This window comes from Salvelinus fontinalis, chromosome 10, assembly GCF_029448725.1.
Source record: "Salvelinus fontinalis isolate EN_2023a chromosome 10, ASM2944872v1, whole genome shotgun sequence".
Taxonomy (NCBI): Eukaryota; Metazoa; Chordata; class Actinopteri; order Salmoniformes; family Salmonidae; genus Salvelinus; species Salvelinus fontinalis.
In genome coordinates this window covers 3,395,101-3,415,370 of record NC_074674.1, presented here as the reverse complement: position 1 = coordinate 3,415,370, position 20,270 = coordinate 3,395,101, and the positions used below count along the sequence as shown (strand labels likewise).

The window sequence follows — 20,270 nt, the reverse complement described above, 5'->3', positions numbered from 1 at the left end:
CTGGACAACCCCCCTCCACGCCACTCCGCCAACCGCCAGGATGCCCGGCATCAGAACATTCCAGGCATTCCTGTGATTGGCAGATAGCAGGTTGATTGACATGACGGACCCCGCGAACACTGGGTACTGGTAGGTACAACACACCCATCTACTAGCCTAACACATAACACACAGCTGTCTGTGCGGGTCGCTACAATACATAACAACACTGAATGGCTCAGAGTGGGAGGTTACGTGGTTGACTGCCAGCACGCGCCACTTGTATCAATAAATCACTATCAGAAAATGTTTTGTGTGGTATTATTGATATATTTACTATTTAATATTTTATTCACGTTTTTCAATTACCGGTGATAAATCATGCATTCCGATTATTTTTGCATAGATTGTAATGGGCACATAGTATGTGTGTAAAATAATGTTTTGGAAGGTTGTACTGATTATGATGAGCTAAGCTAATTCCAGCTATGTGTGCGGAGCCATGTTTGTTGACATACAATGCATTCTGGGTTTCACTTGATCGTCTGTCGGACCAAAGATGCTATAGCAAAATGAGATGAGTAAGGGTTCACTCATTTTTTGAGAACTTCAGGAAGTGAATGTGGGATGTGAACGATGGTAGACGACATACACCTTCAACATGCATACTATAAACAGACCAAACTCATCTGGTCTTATCTTTGATTTTTGTGAGGAAAAAAAGCCTGGCTGCGTGCTGAAACTAATCGTCGGATTACTTTCGATTTCTAGAAAGTGTTTTACTCAAATATTTTGATCAACAGTGAGCTCACCCATGATGTGATTAATTATACATAGTAATTGCTATTAGCTAATTCATATTGTAGTTTACGTCAGCCGAGAGTTAGAAAATATGACCGCTTGTGTTGCTCAATCTTTCCTCAGTTAGCGCTAGGACAAATGTAGCCTACATTTTTCCGTTTAGGATGATTGTGTTATGCTATATATACACTTTGTGAATAACTGAACATTGCATCCAAAAATAAACTGCTCACATTCGGGACATAACTTTGTGATGACAGTGTTTGTGTAAATAGTTTCTGAAAAAAGTGTGGCCAGCTCAAATGCTGATTGTTGCGTTATTCGAAACTGGCCGTTCTAAATGAGCGTTCTAAATGAGTGTTCTAATCACACGGGGTGTGATCGTATGCTTCAGGGACCACTGTAGAACGATCACACCATGTATGATGGTACGTGTGAAAGGGCTAGATAGCTATCTCAGCAACCTGAGTAGGAATGTGTCAAATGATGTCCTTGGGCAGGGGGGTGTGGCCAGGCTAGAACAGTGGGAGTTTATATCGCTCTATGGTCTCACCTCTTACTTTCTCTAGTGAACACAGACACGCAGACATGAATAGAGGGCTCTGGATCTCTTGACACACTGAGCCCAGGGAACCAGTGCTCCCAAGGTAACAACAAGGTAAGACTTCCACAATGTCTCAATTCCTCTCTGCTTATCTCTCTCATACTCCCTATATTTCTCCCTGAATCAGGTTTTAAACCTTCTTCAGCAGTATTATTATTCTATAATAGAGTAGATTGTTGGCAGAGCAGACTACAGCATGTACACTATGGAGAATGGCATTACGGCAGGGTTTTTGTTACTGTAAACATGTGACGTCTAATAATATAAATAAAACACGTTGTCTGTGAGCAACATGTACAGGCGTTGTTCTTCTGATTGTGTGGATTACTTTTAACTTTTTTCCCCCTTCTAATTACTGAATATTAAAACCTACAATCTACCTGCACTGAAGCCATTCAACATTTACATTACATTCAGTCATCTAACCGGCTCCCGGTTGTGTGGATTATTAGCTTTGTGTTTTGACGACAATCCAGCTCAGTACATGACCACATCCAAGAAGTTTTGAACACAACCAGAAGGATTAACCACAAGGTTTCACACTGATGGCCAAGCAGTGTCGTTGTCACAGGGGAGATCAACGGTGTTATTACTGCATTAGGTTATGGTGGTCTGAAACCATTTCTTTCCTTTTACCAAATTCCTTTTTTATTATCTCTCTCTCATTCTCTCTCACACACATACACACACTTACTTTTATGCATGCTATAGGCTTACACGTTTCCTAGGAATATGTTTTTATTAAAAACTGTACTAAGACAAAGATTGGATCCCTTTGTCATACAAACAGGAAGTGAAACTATAGGCGGGAGGGTGAGGCAACTTTGGAAGTTACTGTCACTTGAGTTCCAAAGAATGCAATGATAATGTGCTTATATCTGTAATACTAATTAAGAAGGTGTCCGTGCTGTCTTAGTGGTGAGCACCAATATCAATAATGCAATATGATATCATTATTGTTTGAGCAAGGCATATCAAGATATTGTTTTATCCTTGCTGTTAACTTACACTTTTATGTAAAAGAGCATACATGACTGTTCCGGCCATCACAAACCCTCTCACCAGCTCTCAGTTTAGCATACTTAACTGCCTGCTGATGCCTTCCCATTGTATTCAAACTGACTGGGAAGGTTAGGACCCCAGAACATTCATACCTGACCCAATGGGCAATCAGCAAGCAGTTGTCTGAATTTCACAAGCCTTTGAAGTGAAGCCCATGTAACGGATGTGAAATGGCTAGCTAGTTAGCGGGTACGCGCTAGTAGCGTTTCAATCAGTTACGTCACTTGCTCTGAAACCTAGATATAGTGTTGCCCCTTGCTCTGCAAGGGCCGCGGCTTTTGTGGAGCGATGGGTAACGACCGTGCTTCGTGGGCGACTGTTGTCGATGTGTGCAGAGGGTCCCTGGTTCGCGCCCGTGTCGGGGCGAGGGGACGGTTTAAAGTTATACTGTTACATTGGTGCCGTGACCCGGATCACTGGTTGCTGCGGAAAAGGAGGAGGTTGAAAGGGGGGTGAGTGTAACGGATGTGAAATGGCTAGCTAGTTAGCGGGTACGCGCTAGTAGCGTTTCAATCAGTTACGTCACTTGCTCTGAAACCTAGATATAGTGTTGCCCCTTGCTCTGCAAGGGCCGCGGCTTTTGTGGAGCGATGGGTAACGACCGTGCTTCGTGGGCGACTGTTGTCGATGTGTGCAGAGGGTCCCTGGTTCGCGCCCGTGTCGGGGCGAGGGGACGGTTTAAAGTTATACTGTTACACCCACACAGTCCACACAATGTTATTCATTCAAACCAATGTGATATTGACATCTGTTAGAAAAAATGCACCTGATACTTGCCATATCAATGCCCATCAGTAATGCCTATCACTATTCGAGTTGAATGCAGGATCAGTCAGGAAGAATGTCTTCCTAGCTCCTCATTAATTTTATTGTAACAATGAAGAAAGCCACACACATGGGATCACACACTGCAGAATCAGGATTAGAAAACTACCTAGTAAATTACCTAGTGCTGATCTGTCATTACATTTACATGACCAGAGTGCTGCTTCAGTATCAACCTATGTCCATGAGCTGTTCTGATGACAGAGTGACTCTCCAGTGACAATTGGGGGATACTTCTCAATTGCAATCAAAAATAGCTCACTAGCTTTAGAGAATTTACGCTTTTTGAAATCTTCCCTCTTTTGCCTACTCTACAAGCTTACACATGCCATTATTGATGCGGTGAAGCAAATGCAGCACCACGGCATGCCCAGTAGTACACAAATTCACCATAATCACACAATGTAAGCGAGAGGGACAGAGCTATCCAGCTCAGTCAACTGGTCTCACCATGTTAATGTACAATCAAATAGTGTTACTTTACAATAGTTGGAGAAAGGGATTCACCCTGTTTTATGGCATTTTGTAACCATTGCAGAACTGAATGATGATCTTTTGGTGGTTCCTGGCACTGCTGCTGGGATCTGTTGAAATATATAGAGGTATGGTGACCTTACACACACACACGCATGCACACACACACACATACATACACACTTGATTAAGTGCACTTTAACTGTGCTACACATAGGGTGGGGACATCAAATAATACCCCCCCAGCTATTGGCCGACCATTTGGAAACTTTAAATCATCACATAAACAGGCTGTGTTAACAGTCACTTAAAGGTAAGGCTGCTTATGTTACTTCCCAATCAGCAATGACGGTGATTTCTTCTTTCTGACTCTCTCTCTTTCCCCTTGACTAACCCTGTCTCTAGCCCATGAATGTGATGTGTTCACTTATCTGGACCTTTATCACGCTATCATTGGAACCAGTCTGTATGTGAAGCTGTTGCTATACACCAGAGCTAATCTGACCTGTGGTCAGGAGCTGTCCCACCATAACCTGTCAGCCCAGCCCCAGTTCAACCTCACCAAGCCCACCACTTTTGTCGTTCATGGCTACCGTCCTACGGGCGCTCCGCCCAACTGGTTGAATAACATCATAGAGCAGCTGTTGGCCCGCGGAGACATGAATGTCCTGGTGGTAGACTGGAACCACGGAGCTGCCAATATCAACTACCTGAAAGTTGTGACCTACTCACGAGATACAGCGGACAACCTCACTGCCTTCATCCGAAACATGCAGGTTAAGAATGGGTGCTTAGTCTGAATACCGAACATATTTGATGAGGGCCAAATGTATTACTTTGTACTAACAGTGTAGTATCTCTTTTGCCTGTTTTGTCTGTGTCAGGAGAATGGTGCCTCTCTTAGTTCCATCCATATGATTGGGCTCAGTCTAGGAGCTCACATCACAGGCTTTGTTGGAGCCAAGTTCAATGGCAAAATTGGGAGGATCACAGGTTAGAATAGATTTTCTGTTTCTTCTTTGTCGTTTTTATTATGGATACAAACTTTAGAAGCCTTTTTAAACCTCGAATACACTACAAGTTTGCAAAGAGTGATAAAATGAAGATCCTACATCTGTACTGATCTGATATTGACCTGATCAGCTGTAGATCCAGCGGGGCCTCAGTTCAACGGGAAACCCCCTGAGGATCGTCTGGACCCTACAGATGCACAGTTTGTGGACGTTGTGCACACAGACATGGACGGTATGTGCCTCTGCTTGCCTGTTTGGTTTAATACAATGGGAATCATGTAGTCATGTGATGTGTTTCCTGTTCTGTCACGTGTTCATTGTGCGTTACCAGCATTTGGTTTCAGGAAGCCTTTGGGCCACATTGATTTCTATGCTAACGGTGGAGCCGACCAGCCTGGCTGTCCACTGACCATCTTATCAGGTAAGTCGCTTAGTAAGAGACCGTCCTTCGAATGATACATAAGATATGAATTCAACATGTGTATCACATAGTTTATTCCTGTAATGGTAAATCCATCACGATGTCCTCTAAATCCATCCTCAGTTCTCCCCTTCCTACTCTCCCAGGGTCCAGCTATTTTAAGTGTGACCACCAGAGATCAGTGCTCCTCTATCTGGGTTCCCTGAACCGGACCTGTAACATCAGGGCCTTCCCCTGCACCTCCTACACTGACTTCCTGGACGGACTTTGCATGGACTGTGATCAATTCAAACCTGCCGGATGCCCTGTATTTGGTGGGCCCTCTAACTCCCCTTAGATTCATGAGTTTCATCTCATTAAAAGCTTTTTTTAATCACGTAAAGATGTGATAGTTTACCTACTTGCCAAAATCAAGGCCTTAATTAAGCGAATGTACATTACTGAATCACACATAGGCTGCACTTACACATGCAGCCCAATTCTGATTTAAAAAAAATCACACTAGTTGCTATTTTGACCAATCACATTAGATCTTTTCACATCAGATCTTTTTCAGAGATGCCTGTCCAATAGCAACCATAGTTCTTCAATGTGAAACGCAATCTGTTTTGGAATGCAGTGTCCCTTCATGTAGACATAACATGGCTGTTTTATCTGTTGTTTCAGGTTATGACATCATAGAGTGGAAGGAGTCTCTGGTGCCTCGGCGGCAAACCAAGGCTTTCTTCACCACCAATAAACAGACACCATACTGCAGTAAGAGGAAAATCATCAGCTTGCACACACATTTGACCTCTAAAGAGAGATTTGCCGGGAATACTGTTGTACATAATGGCCAGTCATTTTTCTGGGATGGTCTTCCTGGTCTAGCTTTGCATGCCTGGCTTATTTTAAATGATCAGGCAAAACGTACAGTATAGCAAGACTAACAAGAGCTCTGTCAAAGTTGTTAAAATATGTTGCTGTGCCTATTCAATGAATGGAAACATACAGAGATCTGTAACTAGGTCATTGGTCAGAGGAAATCAAATTAATGTATGTACTTTTTTACCTCTCTCTCTCAGAGACAAACTATTGGGTGGACATTGTAACATGGAACCGTGATACTCGCTGGGGCTACATCACCATAAAACTACACAATGGTAGTGAGGTGACAGAGGCAACAATAAACCAGTAAGTAACTATTTACTCACTGTATCATTACCAAAACAACACATACTGTACATACAGTATAGATAGACACTCTGGGGAATCTCATTAACATCTCATATGCTCAGCCTCCCGGGTGGCGCAGTGGTCTAGGGCACTGCATCGCAGTGCTAACTGCGCCACCAGAGTCTCTGGGTTCGCGCCCAGGCTCTGTCGCAGCCGGCCGCGACCGGGAGATCCGTGGGGCGACGCACAATTGGCATAGCGTCGTCCGGGGTAGGGAGGGTTTGGCCGGTAGGGATATCCTTGTCTCATCGCGCTCCAGCGACTCCTGTGGCGGGCCGGGCGCAGTGCGCGCCAACCAAGGGGGCCAGGTACACGGTGTTTCCTCCGACACATTGGTGCGGCTGGCTTCCGGGTTGGAGGCGCGCTGTGTTAAGAAGCAGTACGGCTGGTTGGGTTGTGCTTCGGAGGACGCATGGCTTTCGACCTTCGTCTCTCCCGAGCCCGTACGGGAGTTGTAGCGATGAGACAAGGTAGTAATTACTAGCGATTGGATACCACGAAAATTGGGGAGAAAATGGGATAAAAAATAAAAAAAAAAAAAATAAAAAAATAAACATCTCATATGCTCTCCTTCTTCAGTAAAGCATCCAGTTTTAAGAAGTACTCAGAGACCCGATTACTGGCCCAGTTTGAAAAAGACCTTCAGAAAGTCCACAAGATCTCAATCAAATTCTCCAGGGTGAATGCATTTAAACCTAAGTACAAACTACGGGTGCTCCGCATCCGTCTCACACACTTGGAGCGCAAAGACAGGTCAGTGTTCGTCACATCCTCTTTCCTCTAAAGCTTCTATCACGTGTCACCTATTTTCTACGTGGCACCTTTTCTTTTACTTTTCCCTTTCGTGTTGTTGGAAAAGGTTGATAGCAATTATTATTATAAAATTGGAAATGTTAAATAAACCTTGTGTGAAGTAAAATGTGAATACTGCCAATGCAAGGGATCTTTTGGGGTTGAGAGAAGATTAAAAGTCTGTTGTTGCAACAGGAAATTATACTTAGATAATGACATCCTGTGTATCTGCAGTTTGAGGTATACTATAGAAATGTTATATGTTCCATTTGAAAAGCAGCGTATGTTAAAAAAGGAGCAAGGTTTTATACCCAGGGAGATAGCATATGCACACTTAGAGACACACATAAATCATTGTATACAGTAAGTGCACCCATCCAAAATTGGTCCATTTGGAGTTCTGTACTGTTGAGGACTTTCTGAGAATGGTGCTGTACGTACAGTGCTGTTTCGTATGGTATTTATTAATCCATTTAGTATGATAAGTTACAAATTTGCACAACGTACAATATGTTACGAATTTGCTAAACATATGACATGTTACGAATTCCAATTTGTTGTGGCTAACGTTAGCTAAGTGGCTAACGCTAACATTAGCTAGCCCTAGCTGTTAGGGTTAAGAGAAGTCTTGTCTGTCCTATATCTGAGCGATACCAGAAAGATCAGGAAACATGTTTTTTTTTGGTTCATGTATTTAACTCCTTATTTCTCACTTAACAGTCTAAGCCCTGTTAGCCCATACAAATGCATTGAATAACAGATTCACTACATGGAACAACAGATAGTCCCACCTCAAAAATGTTAAGGAAGTTTGTTCTGAAGTGTCTATCCTATATCTGAGAGATAAGAAAAATACATGTTAAAAAAAAAAAAAAAAAAAAAGGTATCTAACTAAACAGTCTCCATACAGTGCCTTCGGAAGGTATTCGGAGCCCTTGACTTTTTCCACATTTTGTTACGTTACAGCCTTATTATAAAATTGATTAAATTGTTTTCCCCCCCTCATCAATCTACACACAATACCACATACTGACAAATCAAAAACAGGGTTTTAGAAATGTTTGCTAATTTATTAGCAAAAAGTATCAGACTCAGTACTTTGTTAAAGCACCTTTGGCAGCGATTACAGCATCGAGCCTTCTTGGGTATGACGCTACAAGCTTGGCACACCTGTATATGGGGAGTTTCTCCCATTCTTCTCAGTAGATCCTCTCAAGCTCTGCCAGGTTTGATTGGGAGCATTGCTGCACAGCTATTTTCAGGTCTCTCCAGAGATGTTCGATCAGGTTCAAGTCCGGGCTCTGGCTGGGCCACTCAAAGACATCCAGAGACTAGTCCCGAAGCCACTCCTGCGTTGTCTTGGCTGTGTGCTTAGGGTTGATGTCCTGTTGGAAGGTGAACCTTCACCCCAGGCTGAGGTCTTGAGTGCTCTGGAGCAAGTTTTCATTAAGGATCTCTCTGTATTTTGATCTGTTCATCTTTGCCTCGATCCCGACTAGACCCTGCCACTGAAAAAATATCAGCATGATGCTACCACCACCTTGCTTCACTGTAGGGATGGTGCCAGGTTTCCTCCAGAAGTGTTGCTTAGCATTCAGGCCAAAGAGTTCAATCTTGATTTCATCAGATCAGAGAATCTTGTTTCTCATGGCCAAGACTCTGCAAAGCTGTCATCAAGGCAAATGGTGGGTACTTTGAAGAATCTCAAATATGAAATATATTTTGATTTGTTTAGCACTTTTTTGGTTACATGATTCCATGCGTTATTTCATAGTTTTGATGTCTTCAGTATTATTCTACAATGTAGAAAATAGTGAAAATAAAGAAACTCTGGAATGAGTAGGTGTGTCCAAACTTTTGACTGGTACTGTATATACTGTATAAATAAATCTATCTTTTTTTAAATTGTTGGACATAAAAGATTGTAAAAACACGAGGAAATAAGCTCCAATTTATTTTAATTTTGTTCATCTGTGGCCAAGTATTCCGATGCATAATAGAAAGCATGTGATCGTATACAAATGTACGCAAGGTTTGAAATGATTGTTTTAATCAAATTATATTATAACTGTTGCAGTCAATTTGCAGTCTACAAATTATTTGTAATTATGTTCCAGCCCCCAGACCATCTGCTCAAGAAAAAAAATTGGCCTGTGGCTGAATCTAGTTTATGATCCCTGACATACATTATCTCAAAATGGTGTCAGTTTGTCACAATATATGTAATAGATTTCCTTTGTGCTTTTTGAATCTCTAACAGAGATGTGACATTTCTTGGTGCATTACATGCTTTCTGGCAGGAGTGAAGTAAGTCCTATAGCTTATCTTAAATTGCATTAGTTTATGTTTTAGGTTGTAGGGCAGGTATGAACATTTTCACATATCTGTGACCAATGGTTCTCCTCAATTTCTTTCTTTAGATCTGTTTCCCATTTTTCCCTTATATGTTCTGAACCATCAGGTAGCGTTTTAATAAACCCTTAATATAACTTCAATCAACTTATTTGTTGTAGCAGCTTCTTTCAGTATTTTTTCTGTGCTAGATGCCTTAGGTTTATCCAGATTCTGTTGAAGTGATTAAATAAGATTTCAGAGTTATAAGAACTTAAAGAAATTGAACTGAATAATACAACTCTTTTTTGATATTGACTGAATGGCAGTAGAGATTTAAAAAATTCACGATGCCACTTTGGAACCAGAACTTAAAGGTGTTGTCATTAAACACTGGATGTAAGGTGGGGTTATTCCAAATAGTGGTACCTGGCTATATTGGTTTTATCGACTTCATGAATTCATGTACATTTTCCCAAATACTAATGGTATTGAGAATCAAATCAAACTTTATTTGTCACACGCGCCGAATACAACAGTTGTAGACCTTACCATGAAAATCTTACTTACAAGCCCTTAACCAACAATGCAGTTCAAGAAAGAGTTAAGAAAATATTTACCAAATAAACAAAGTAAAAAATTATAAAAAGTAACAATAAAATAATGGGGCTATATACCAGGAGTACCGGTACCGAGTCAATGTGCGGGGGTACAGGTTAGTCTAGGTAATTGGTACAAGTAGGTAGGGGTAAAGTGACTATGCATACAGTTCAAGTCGGAGGTTTACATACATCTTAGCCAAACTCAGTTTTTCACAATTCCAGACATTTAATCCTAGTAAAAATTCCCCACTTAATTATAAGATTGTGAAATGTCAGAATAATAGTAGAGAGAAAGATTTATTTCAGCTTCTATTTCTTTCATCACATTCCCAGTGGGTCAGAAGTTTACACACAACCATCAATTAGTATTTGGTAGCATTGCCTTTAAATTGCTTAACTTGGGTCAAACGTTTGGGTAGCCTTCCACAAGCTTCCCACAATAAGTTGGGTGAATTTTGACCCATTCCTCCTGACAGAGATGGTGTAAATGAGTCAGGTTTGTAGGCCTCCTTGCTCGCACACGCTTTTTCAGTTCTGCCCACAAATTTTATATAGGAATGAGGTCAGGGCTTTGTGATGGCCACTCCAATACCTTGACTTTGTTGTCCTTAAGCCATTTTTCCACAACTTTGTAAGTATGCTTGGGGTCATTGGAAGACCCATTTGCGACCAAGCTTTAACTTCCTGACTGATGTCATGAGATGTTGCTTCATTATATCCACATAATTTTCCTTCTTTATGATGCCATCTATTTTGTGAAGTGCACCAGTCTCTCCTGCAGGAAAGCACCACCACAACATGATGCTGCCAACCCCGTGCTTCACGGTTGGGATGGTGTTCTTCAGCTTGCAAGCCTCCCCCTTTTTCCTCCAAACATAACAACGGTCATTATGGCCAAACAGTTCTATTTTTGTTTCATCAGACCAGAGGACATTTCTCCAAAAAGTACGATCTTTGTCCCCATGAGCAGTTGCAAACCATAGTCTGCTTTTTTATGGCGGTTTTGGAGCAGTGCTTCTTCCTTGCTGAGCGGCCTTTCAGGTTTTGTCGATATAGACTCGTTTTACTGTGGATATAGATACTTTTGTACATGTTTCCTCCAGCATCATCGCAAGGTCCTTTGCTGTAGTTCTGGGATTGATTTTCACTTTTCGCACCAAAGTACGTTCATCTCTAGGAGACAGAACGCGTCTCCTTCCTGAGCGGTATAACGGCTGCATGGTCCCATGGTGTTTATACTTGCTTACTATTGTTTGTACAGATGAACGTGGTACCTTCAGGCGTTTGGAAATTGCTCCCAAGGGTGAACCAGACTTGTGGAGGTCTACAATTTTTTTTCTGAGGTCTTGGCTGATTTCTTTTGATTTTCCCATGATGTCGAGCAAAGAGGCACTGAGTTTGAAGGTAGGCCTTGAAATACATCCACAGGTACACCTCCACTTGTCTCAAATGATGTCAATTAGCCTAATTGTTCAACAGTCTTATTGATTGTTGGATTGTCTGTTTTTTTCTTCAACGCCATGGACCCGAAGTAGTAAGTATATTTTAGATCATACAGTATTACATTTGTGGCTTCGATACTGCTCCATGCACAAGGATAGTCTGCTGTCCTTAGAACGCAGTTGTGCGTGTGAGGTAGTCCAAGACCTCCAGCTTTATAGGGTAAGCTTAAAACAGTCAATTTGACTCTTGAGGTTTTCCATTCCAAATAAAGTTGGAGAGCAGGCCATTTATTCTATTTAAAAGGTTGGATGGAATTGAAACTGGCAAGGCCTGGAAAAAATACATCAACCTTCGTAATATATTCATTTTGATTATGTTGACCCTGCCAAACAGAAATAGGGAGAGATCTCCATCGCTGGACATCAGATTCAAACCTATCTATTAAAGGAGAGTAATTGATTTTATATGCCTCCTCCAGATTGCTTGGTATAAGTACATCCAGGTATTGCATATGTGTGTTTTTCCATTTCCCCTTAAATGTACTTTCTAAGCTTGAGAAGTAGAAATATATATTATTTCAGTTTTCTCCCAATTCACTTTGAATCCTGATACACCACCATAGGTGTCCAACAGTAGTAAAAGAAATGGCAGAGAATGTTCTAGTTCAGATAAATAAAGTAAAATGTAATCTCCATATGATGATATCACATGTTGACCTCCACCAATCTCTATGCCCCAGATTGAGCCATGATTTCTAATTATTGATGCTAGGGGTTCTGTGGCTAGAGAAAATAAATAACTATACAAAGGTCATCCCTGTCTTGTCCCTCTTGATAACTTAAATGATTTAGACATCTGTCCATTTGTTTGTATAGACACTTTGGGGAAATTTGTACAATAGTTCAATCCATTAAATAAAAACCGGACCAAAACCAAACATTTTTAAGACAGCCACCAAATATGCACATTACACCATATGGAATGATGGATTATAAAGTACGAATTATAAAGTACGAAAATGTGTGCACTCACTACTGTAAGTGTAAGTCGCCCTAGATAAGAGCATCTGCTAAATGACTAAAATGTAAATGTAATTATATTGAAAAAACTGCAGCGATTGTCTGAAAACCCTATTTGATCTGAGTGAATCAACTAAAAATGATTTTCTTTGCGAAAAGCCAATACTTTAGCAATGATTTTGTAATCCACATTCGAAATTGATACTGGGCGGAAGGCTCTGCATTTCTTTATTTTTAAGTAGCAGGATTGTAGCCAAACATAGTGACTGGGGAAGTTCATTTTTTTTCTAGTGCTACTGTGAGCGTAAGTAACATTGGCTTTAATAATTTGGGACAAAAATGTATATAAAACTCCACTGGGAATTCATCATTACCAGGAAATTTCCCAATTTGTAGATTATTGATGGCCTCCAATAGTTCACATGGGGTAATGTTTCTATTCATATACATTTTCTCTGGTGCACTTATAATTGGTAAAACGGCCGTAAGGAAATTGACTATATCCTCCTTTGAACTTTTGTTTTTCAGATTGATACAGTTTGTGATAGAATTTTTTAAGACCGAGTTCATTTTAGAAGGATCCATTGTTAAACTACCATCTTTGGTTTGAATGTTATACAGTAGATGGGACGTTCCTCTTTCTTAACTTATTGGATTTGATGGCAGCAATCTCTGCAGATCGGGTGCTTATTGTGTTATATTCAAGCTTCAAAGTGTTCCAACTGTTGAATGGTTTCAACTTTTCTATCCAAATTGTGTTTTCTTTCTAAGTCATGGATTTTCTGTTCTATTATTCTATATGGGTCTTCTTTTTCTCATGTTAAGAGTAAGACATGATGCAGTCTCTTGCTTTAACAGATTCCCAGACAATAGTTGGGCATACTTCATTGTATAAATGTTTTTCCAAAAACATGTCTTTCTGTGTTGAGAAACATTGTGTTAAATTGCTATGTTTTTGCGTTTGAGCTTAAACATAAAGGACAAAGGGCTATGGTCCGTAATTATTCTAGGAAAATGCACTATTATATATATATATGTGGACACTCCTTCAAATTAGTGGATTCAGCCACACCCGTTGCTGACAGCTGTATTAAATTCAGCACACATCCATGCAATCTCCATAGACAAACATTGATAGTAGAATGGCCCGTACTGAAGAGCTCAGTGGGTTTCAACGTGGGACCATCATAGGATGCCACCTTTTCTGCCCTGCTAGAACTGCCCTGGTCAACTGTAAGTGCTGTTATTGTGAAATGGAAACGTCTAGCAGCAACAACGGCTCAGCCGCAAAGTGGTAGGCCACACAAGCTCACAGAACGGGATCACTGAGTGCCGAAGCACGTAAAAAATAATCTGTCCTCGGTTGCAACACTTAGTACAGAGTTCCAATCTGCCTCTGAAAGCAATGTAAGCACATGAACTGTTCGTCGGGAAGCTTCATGAAATGGGTTTCCATGGCCGAGCAGCCGTACACAAGCCTAAGATCACCATGAGCAATGCTGAGCGTCGGCTGGAGTGGTGTAAAGCTCGCCGCCATTGGACTCTGGAGCAGTGGAAATGCGTTCTCTGGAGGGATGAATCACGCTTCACCATCTGGCAATCCGACGGACGGATCTGGGTTTGGCGGATGCCAGGAGAACACTACCTGCCCTAATGCATAGTGCCAACTGTAAAGTTTGGTGGTGGAGGAATAATAGTCTGGGGCTTTTTTTAATGGTTCGGGCTAGGCTCTTTACGCTTTAGCATACAATGCCATTCTAGACGATTCTGTGCTTCCAACATTGTGGCAACAGTTTGGGGAAGGCCCCTTCCTGTTTCATTGTGACAATGCACCTGTGGACAAAGCAACCTCCATACAGAAATGGTTTATCCAGATCGGTGTGGAAGAACTTGACTGGCCTGGAAAGGGCCCTGACCTCAACCCCATCATACACCTTTGGGAGAAATTGGAATGCCGACTGCGAGCCAGGCCTAATCGCACAACATCAGTGCCCGACCTCACTAATGCTATTGTGGCTGAATCAAAGCAAGTCCCCGCAACAATGTTCCATCATCTAGTCGAAAGCCTTGCCAGAAGAGTGGAGGCTGTTATAGTAGCAAAAGGTCAAAACATATTGATACAACAGTAGCTAAGATGGGGAGAAGTAAATCAATAATAAAGCGCTGCTCTACCTTCGTAACAGCACTATCAACAACGCAGGTCCTACAGGCCCTGGTTTTGTCACACCTGGACTACTGTTCAGTCGTGTGGTCAGGTGCCACAAAAAAGGACAGGAACGTTGCAATTGGTTCAAAACAGGGAAGCACGGCTGGCCCTTGGATGTACAGAGAGATTGACTTCATCACTACTTGTTTTTATGAGAGGTATTGACATGTTGAATACACCACAAGACATGCCACAAGAGGTCTCTTCACAGTCCCCAAGTCCCGAACAGACTATGGGAGGCGCACAGTACTACATAGACCCATGGAACTCTATTCCACATCAAGTAACTGATGCAAGCAGTAAAATTAGATTAAAAAAACAGATTAAAATACACCTTATGGAACAGCAGAGACTATGATGCAGCACAAACATAGGCACAGACACACGCACGCACACACACACACACACACACGATACCACGCGCACTATACAAACATATGGATTTTGTACTGTAGATATGTGGTAGTGGTGGAGTAGGGGCCTGAGGGCACACAGTATGTTGTGAAATCTGTGAATGTATTATGTTTTTAAAATAGTATGAACTGCCTTAATTTTGCTGGACACCAGGAAGAGTAGCTGCTGCCTTGGCAGGGGATCCATAGTAAATACAACTCCATATTAATGCCCATGATTTTGGAATGAGATGTCGACAAGTAAGAGTACACATACTTTTGGTCATGTAGTGTATTAAACATTCAGAAACACAGTCAACACAATAAAAAAATGCCTAAAGGGATGTAGTTAAAGGCGCCAAAAGCATTATGTATTGTCAAATAAATACTGCATTTGTCATGTATATGTGAATAAATGTAACCACATGGACTTCTTAAACCTGTTGTGAAACTTTTAATTAACTAGTTTTATTATTTCCAAACCTGTTTCCATTAAATTAAAGAGTCAGACAAGTGCATGTTGTTTTACTCAGGACTTTTGTTCTAGTTAGTTGATTGAGGATTTTATAATAATAATAAATAATATTAATAATAAGATTTAATTTGTATAGCGCTTTCAATTAAAGTAAGAATCTCAAAGACCCTCTTAAAACAACAAAACATTTCAGTTAGCCTATTGACAGTTCTGGCCGGAGGCGTTAAGAGTCCTGGTTTCTAGAAATGGTTCCACACCCAGCTGTCAAAAGTAAGGCATTAGTAGGAGTCTGTATAGTATCTCAATCTAGTCCTAGCCAGGCAAGGAGAGGTTGGTACTTAATGTTTACGGTAGAAGCCCTGCTCACAAGAGGGTGAGGTAGGATCGCTCGCTATTCGGTAAGGCCCTTGGCACCGAGGCTTAGTCCAGACCCAAGCTGTGACCAGTAGGTTGTCAAGGCAAAGAAGCCTTTTTACAGGCCTCTTGGTATCAGGGACAAGGAATAACTGACTGCTGTGAGATAGGCAGGTCCGGGTTAAGTACCGATTCGCGAGAGGAGAGATATAGTAGCTTTAAGAATATGTGAAAACACTGTTTCCTCTCTGCATTTTGCATAACATTTTCACCTCTCATCTTACTTCTCGTACCTTTTACTAAATCATCCATGTCACCCTCTCTCACACACAGGCCTCTCTGCCGCTATGACGTTCTCCTGGAGGACAACAGAGAGGTGACCTTCAGATCCATCCCCTGTAAGGAGTCCAACTTTTGAGACAATAACAGATACACAGTATGATGTAGAGAGTCATCAGTGGCCATTTGATGGCTCTCTGGGTAAATGGAGTGAGGCGGTTGACCTAGGTAGCCTACATGCTACTCACCCTCTGGTCCTTGTATTCAGTGGCTTAAGTCTAGTATGAGTCCAGAGCATTGTAAATGCGTGCAAGTGTGATGATTTTAATGAATGATATATTGTATTCATTTATTAATTCTTAAAAAGTACTATGATGATTGTGTCTGTATCACTGAGACCACTGTGTGGTATAATATCTCTGGGAAACCACTACTACATACATATTTTATTAATGTAAATACATTTGAAAAAATGTGGAATGAGAGCCACGTCAATGGGTCATTACACAAAGAGTGCATTTTGTATCCCTTTGATATCTTAACCCCTCTGCGGAAAGATGACTCTCTCGAACACGATTGTGTTCTCCGTTTTGCTCTACGACCCCCACAAGTGTCTTGGGACTCGTCTGTCAGTAAATATCAGTTGTTTTGCTCTAGGACCTCACAAGACTTGTCTGAAGGTCCCCCGGTACCAGTTTAGTGCCAAACATAAGGGTTAAATACATGTTCCCTGCTCTTTCTTATATCTCTCAGATATACGACAGACATTTAAGAACGAACTTCCTTTAGATTTTTATGGGGGGGCGGGGGGGCCTGTCTGTTTTTCCCCGTGTAGTGGATTGGTTATTCAATGCATTTGTATGGGCTAATAGCAGTAAGGCCAAGTAAAATGTTCATCAAATAATTGTTTTAAATATTTTTTACAATTCTAAATCTAATATCTAAATGATCCTTAGTATGACCTTAAAATGATTCCATATAGCTTAGTAGAACCCACCCCCCACCCACCCCACTTAGTCAGGGCTTAGACTGTTTAGTGCCAAAAATAAGGGGTTAAATACATATATTTTTTAAACATCACGTGGAGAATTCAATACAGATTTTTTATATATATAAAGACTTGCTAAAGTGCCAGAATTAAGCATTTTGACATGTCCCTCTGTGCTCCCTCTGTGACTTCTTGGAAGATTTTAACTGACTTGACCCCAACATTTCTCCAAGTTTCCACCCTCATTGTAAAGCCCCATCCTGTTATGATCAACCCTGTTACTTAATTTGGCACTTAAAGTTAGGTGAAATCAAAAAGAAATTTGACCAAGTTACACCAAATTGGTGGAATGACCTCAATACAATTGAAAATGTACTTTAAACCACTTGACTTGGTTTAAAGTACATGCTTGTTTTTATTTTATAAAAAATGTCACATAATAAGCAAATATAAAATGTTTTTGTACAAGATGCTCATTCGTTTTTTTTTGTTACATACGTTACATCAACTTTTCTCAAATAGACAACAAAGATTGTTCATTATTAATTATTTTAAAAAAATATTCACTATAGTTTTTCTGTTGTTTCATAAATGATTGATACTATACAGCAAATTCCTCAGTCTGGATTTCATTGATACTTAATTTTGAGAGAAGATTCTAAGAGACAGATTACCACTTGTTCTGGCATTGTTGGTGATGTCATGCTGTTTGAGCCTGCCTGCTTATTTAGACTTGTGTTTCTTCATCTGTGCCACGTCCATCTGGGACACAAGACAACACACAGACATGAGACCCAGAGGTAACATCAAGTGGACACAAGAGCAAGCTAGCACTGTACCATGATAAGAAATCAATCTGACTTGTAATAAACAGAAATTTGTCTTAAAAGCCAAGTACAGTCAAAATTCAGTTTTGTCTGTGTTTTGTATCATATTGCACAACAGCTGATTAGTGTTATTCCCTGGTTGAAAATACAATCTACACAGGACCTTCAAATCAGCAGGTTTTCCTGGGCGGGAGTTTCAACTTACCTGGTGACATCACCAGGTGGTAAATTGGTTAATAAACTAATAACAAAGATAGTTACAAACCACTCTGCCAAGAGCTAGCTTTCAGATTCCCCCCTCCCCACTCAGACCACTCCCAGACAGTCCTAGCTAAATTATTGCTATTTTTGTACATTTAATGGAAAACTATTACAGTAAGGTACTATATTGTTACCCGGAAATTATTTAATATTGATATTAAAAAAAACTGCATTGGGCCTGTAAGTCAGGAAAAGTTAATGTCATAAAATTGTTCACTAATACAATGTGGAGGTACACCCCTGATCTCTGTTAGGTACATATCTGATAGAGTGATGTATTCAGTACTTGGATCATATGCAGACGTCTACCGACAGACCTACAGTACCTGTAATTGTCACGCCCTGACCGTAGAGAGCTTTTTATGTCTCTATTTTGGTTTGGTCAGGGTGTGATTTGGGTGGGCATTCTATGTTCTTTTTTCTATTTCTTTGTTTTGGCCGTGTATGGTTCTCAATCAGGGACAGCTGTCTATCGTTGTCTCTGATTGGGAACCATACTTAGGTAGCTTTTTCCCACATGGTTTTTGTGGGTAGTTAATTTCTGCTTAGTGTTTTTACCTTACAGGACTTTCGATTATTCTCTTGTTTATTTGTGTTATAGTGTTCAGTTTTAATAAAACAAGCATGAACACTTACCACGCTGCGCTTTGGTCTGATGATTCCTCTTCTTCAGACGACGAATACCGTTACAGTAATGACAATCGAATCCTTTTCTCCTCATCCAGCTCATTCTTCAGCAGTTGACTCTCTTTGCTAACACATAAAGAGAAATCCTAAATCAGTGGCACACTCAGAAAACGCAATACAATACATTACTGTAGTTGCACAAACAGAGATACTGTAACAATAGAAGACATTACTGTGGTTGCACACACAGATAAAAAAAAATACTTACTTGTGCTGGCTCTTCATCAGTTCGACCCTATCCCTTATCCCTCATCCCTTAGGTCCCGGAGCTCTGTCCGCAGCTGCTCGAGGGTCAGTTGGCCCTGGGCACCTGGCTCTCTCCTGGGCTTGGGGTCAGAGGTAAGGTGAGGGGGCAGGGTAGCACGCAGGATAGCTGAGAGAGCCCCAGGGATGAGTGTGGAGAAGGGGTGTGGAGCACTGGCACCAGTGGATAATGAGGAGGAGAGCATTGTGGGCCTTGAAGTCCGGTGAGGCTTCTTTTCAACCACCTGTCCAACGACACATCACAACAGCACAACTGGTCAAACAAATTCAAGAGGCATGCTGAAGATCCTTTTGGGTGTAAATGTTTTGATGGAACAATATTGATTGAAAAAGCAACTCTATAGACCACATTGACATTGGGCAGCATGCATAGTAAGGTGAACATTGAATTACAGGTAACACTGGGGTATTTGTAGGTGCTGCCAGGCTGCTGATGAGTGATATGACAGAGGAGAGGTCCAGGTCCTCTTTCTCATTCTCTTGCGTCTCACCCACCTGTGTAGGGGCTACCTGTACGTCTTCCTGTAAGTCAAGGTTAGACTGAGGAGCCTGAGAGGACACAAGCAAACACAGACAGAGAAACATGAGGATTGATAGAAGAATGATTTTGTTATTTTGATTGACATATATCCTGTTACATGTACATGTAGTTATGGTAATATTGTGGTCGTTTGATCTGTAGTCCTTAATGACTATAGTATATGTAATACTTCAATTTAACACACATCAAATATACGTTTGTGTTGTCTGCCATCTTGCCAGCTCAAATTAGGTAAATTTAACTCAAAGACAAATGGGACACAAACAGAACACAGTGAGTAGTTGAAAAGTTTCCTCAGAAACAATAAACAACCCTCTAGCATGCTGCACTACCCCACAATAATAACCAGATAGCCATAGACATCAGTGTACAAATATACACTGCTCAAAAAAATAAAGGGAACACTAAAATAACA

At 41.0% G+C, this 20,270-nt stretch overlaps 1 protein-coding gene across 1 annotated transcript; it reads left to right on the top strand.

The window, feature by feature from the left end:
- The first annotated feature begins 1,333 nt into the window (after nt 1-1,333).
- Nucleotides 1,334-17,092, top strand: LOC129863400 (lipase member H-like). The gene is made up of 11 exons (XM_055935366.1): nt 1,334-1,438; nt 3,810-3,873; nt 4,151-4,521; nt 4,630-4,738; nt 4,889-4,990; nt 5,090-5,179; nt 5,326-5,493; nt 5,846-5,935; nt 6,244-6,352; nt 6,974-7,147; nt 16,342-17,092. Exons 2-11 carry the CDS (start codon nt 3,816-3,818, stop codon nt 16,424-16,426), a joined length of 1,356 nt encoding a protein of 451 aa, XP_055791341.1. The 5' UTR covers nt 1,334-1,438; nt 3,810-3,815; the 3' UTR covers nt 16,427-17,092.
- The last annotated feature ends 3,178 nt before the right edge of the window (nt 17,093-20,270 follow it).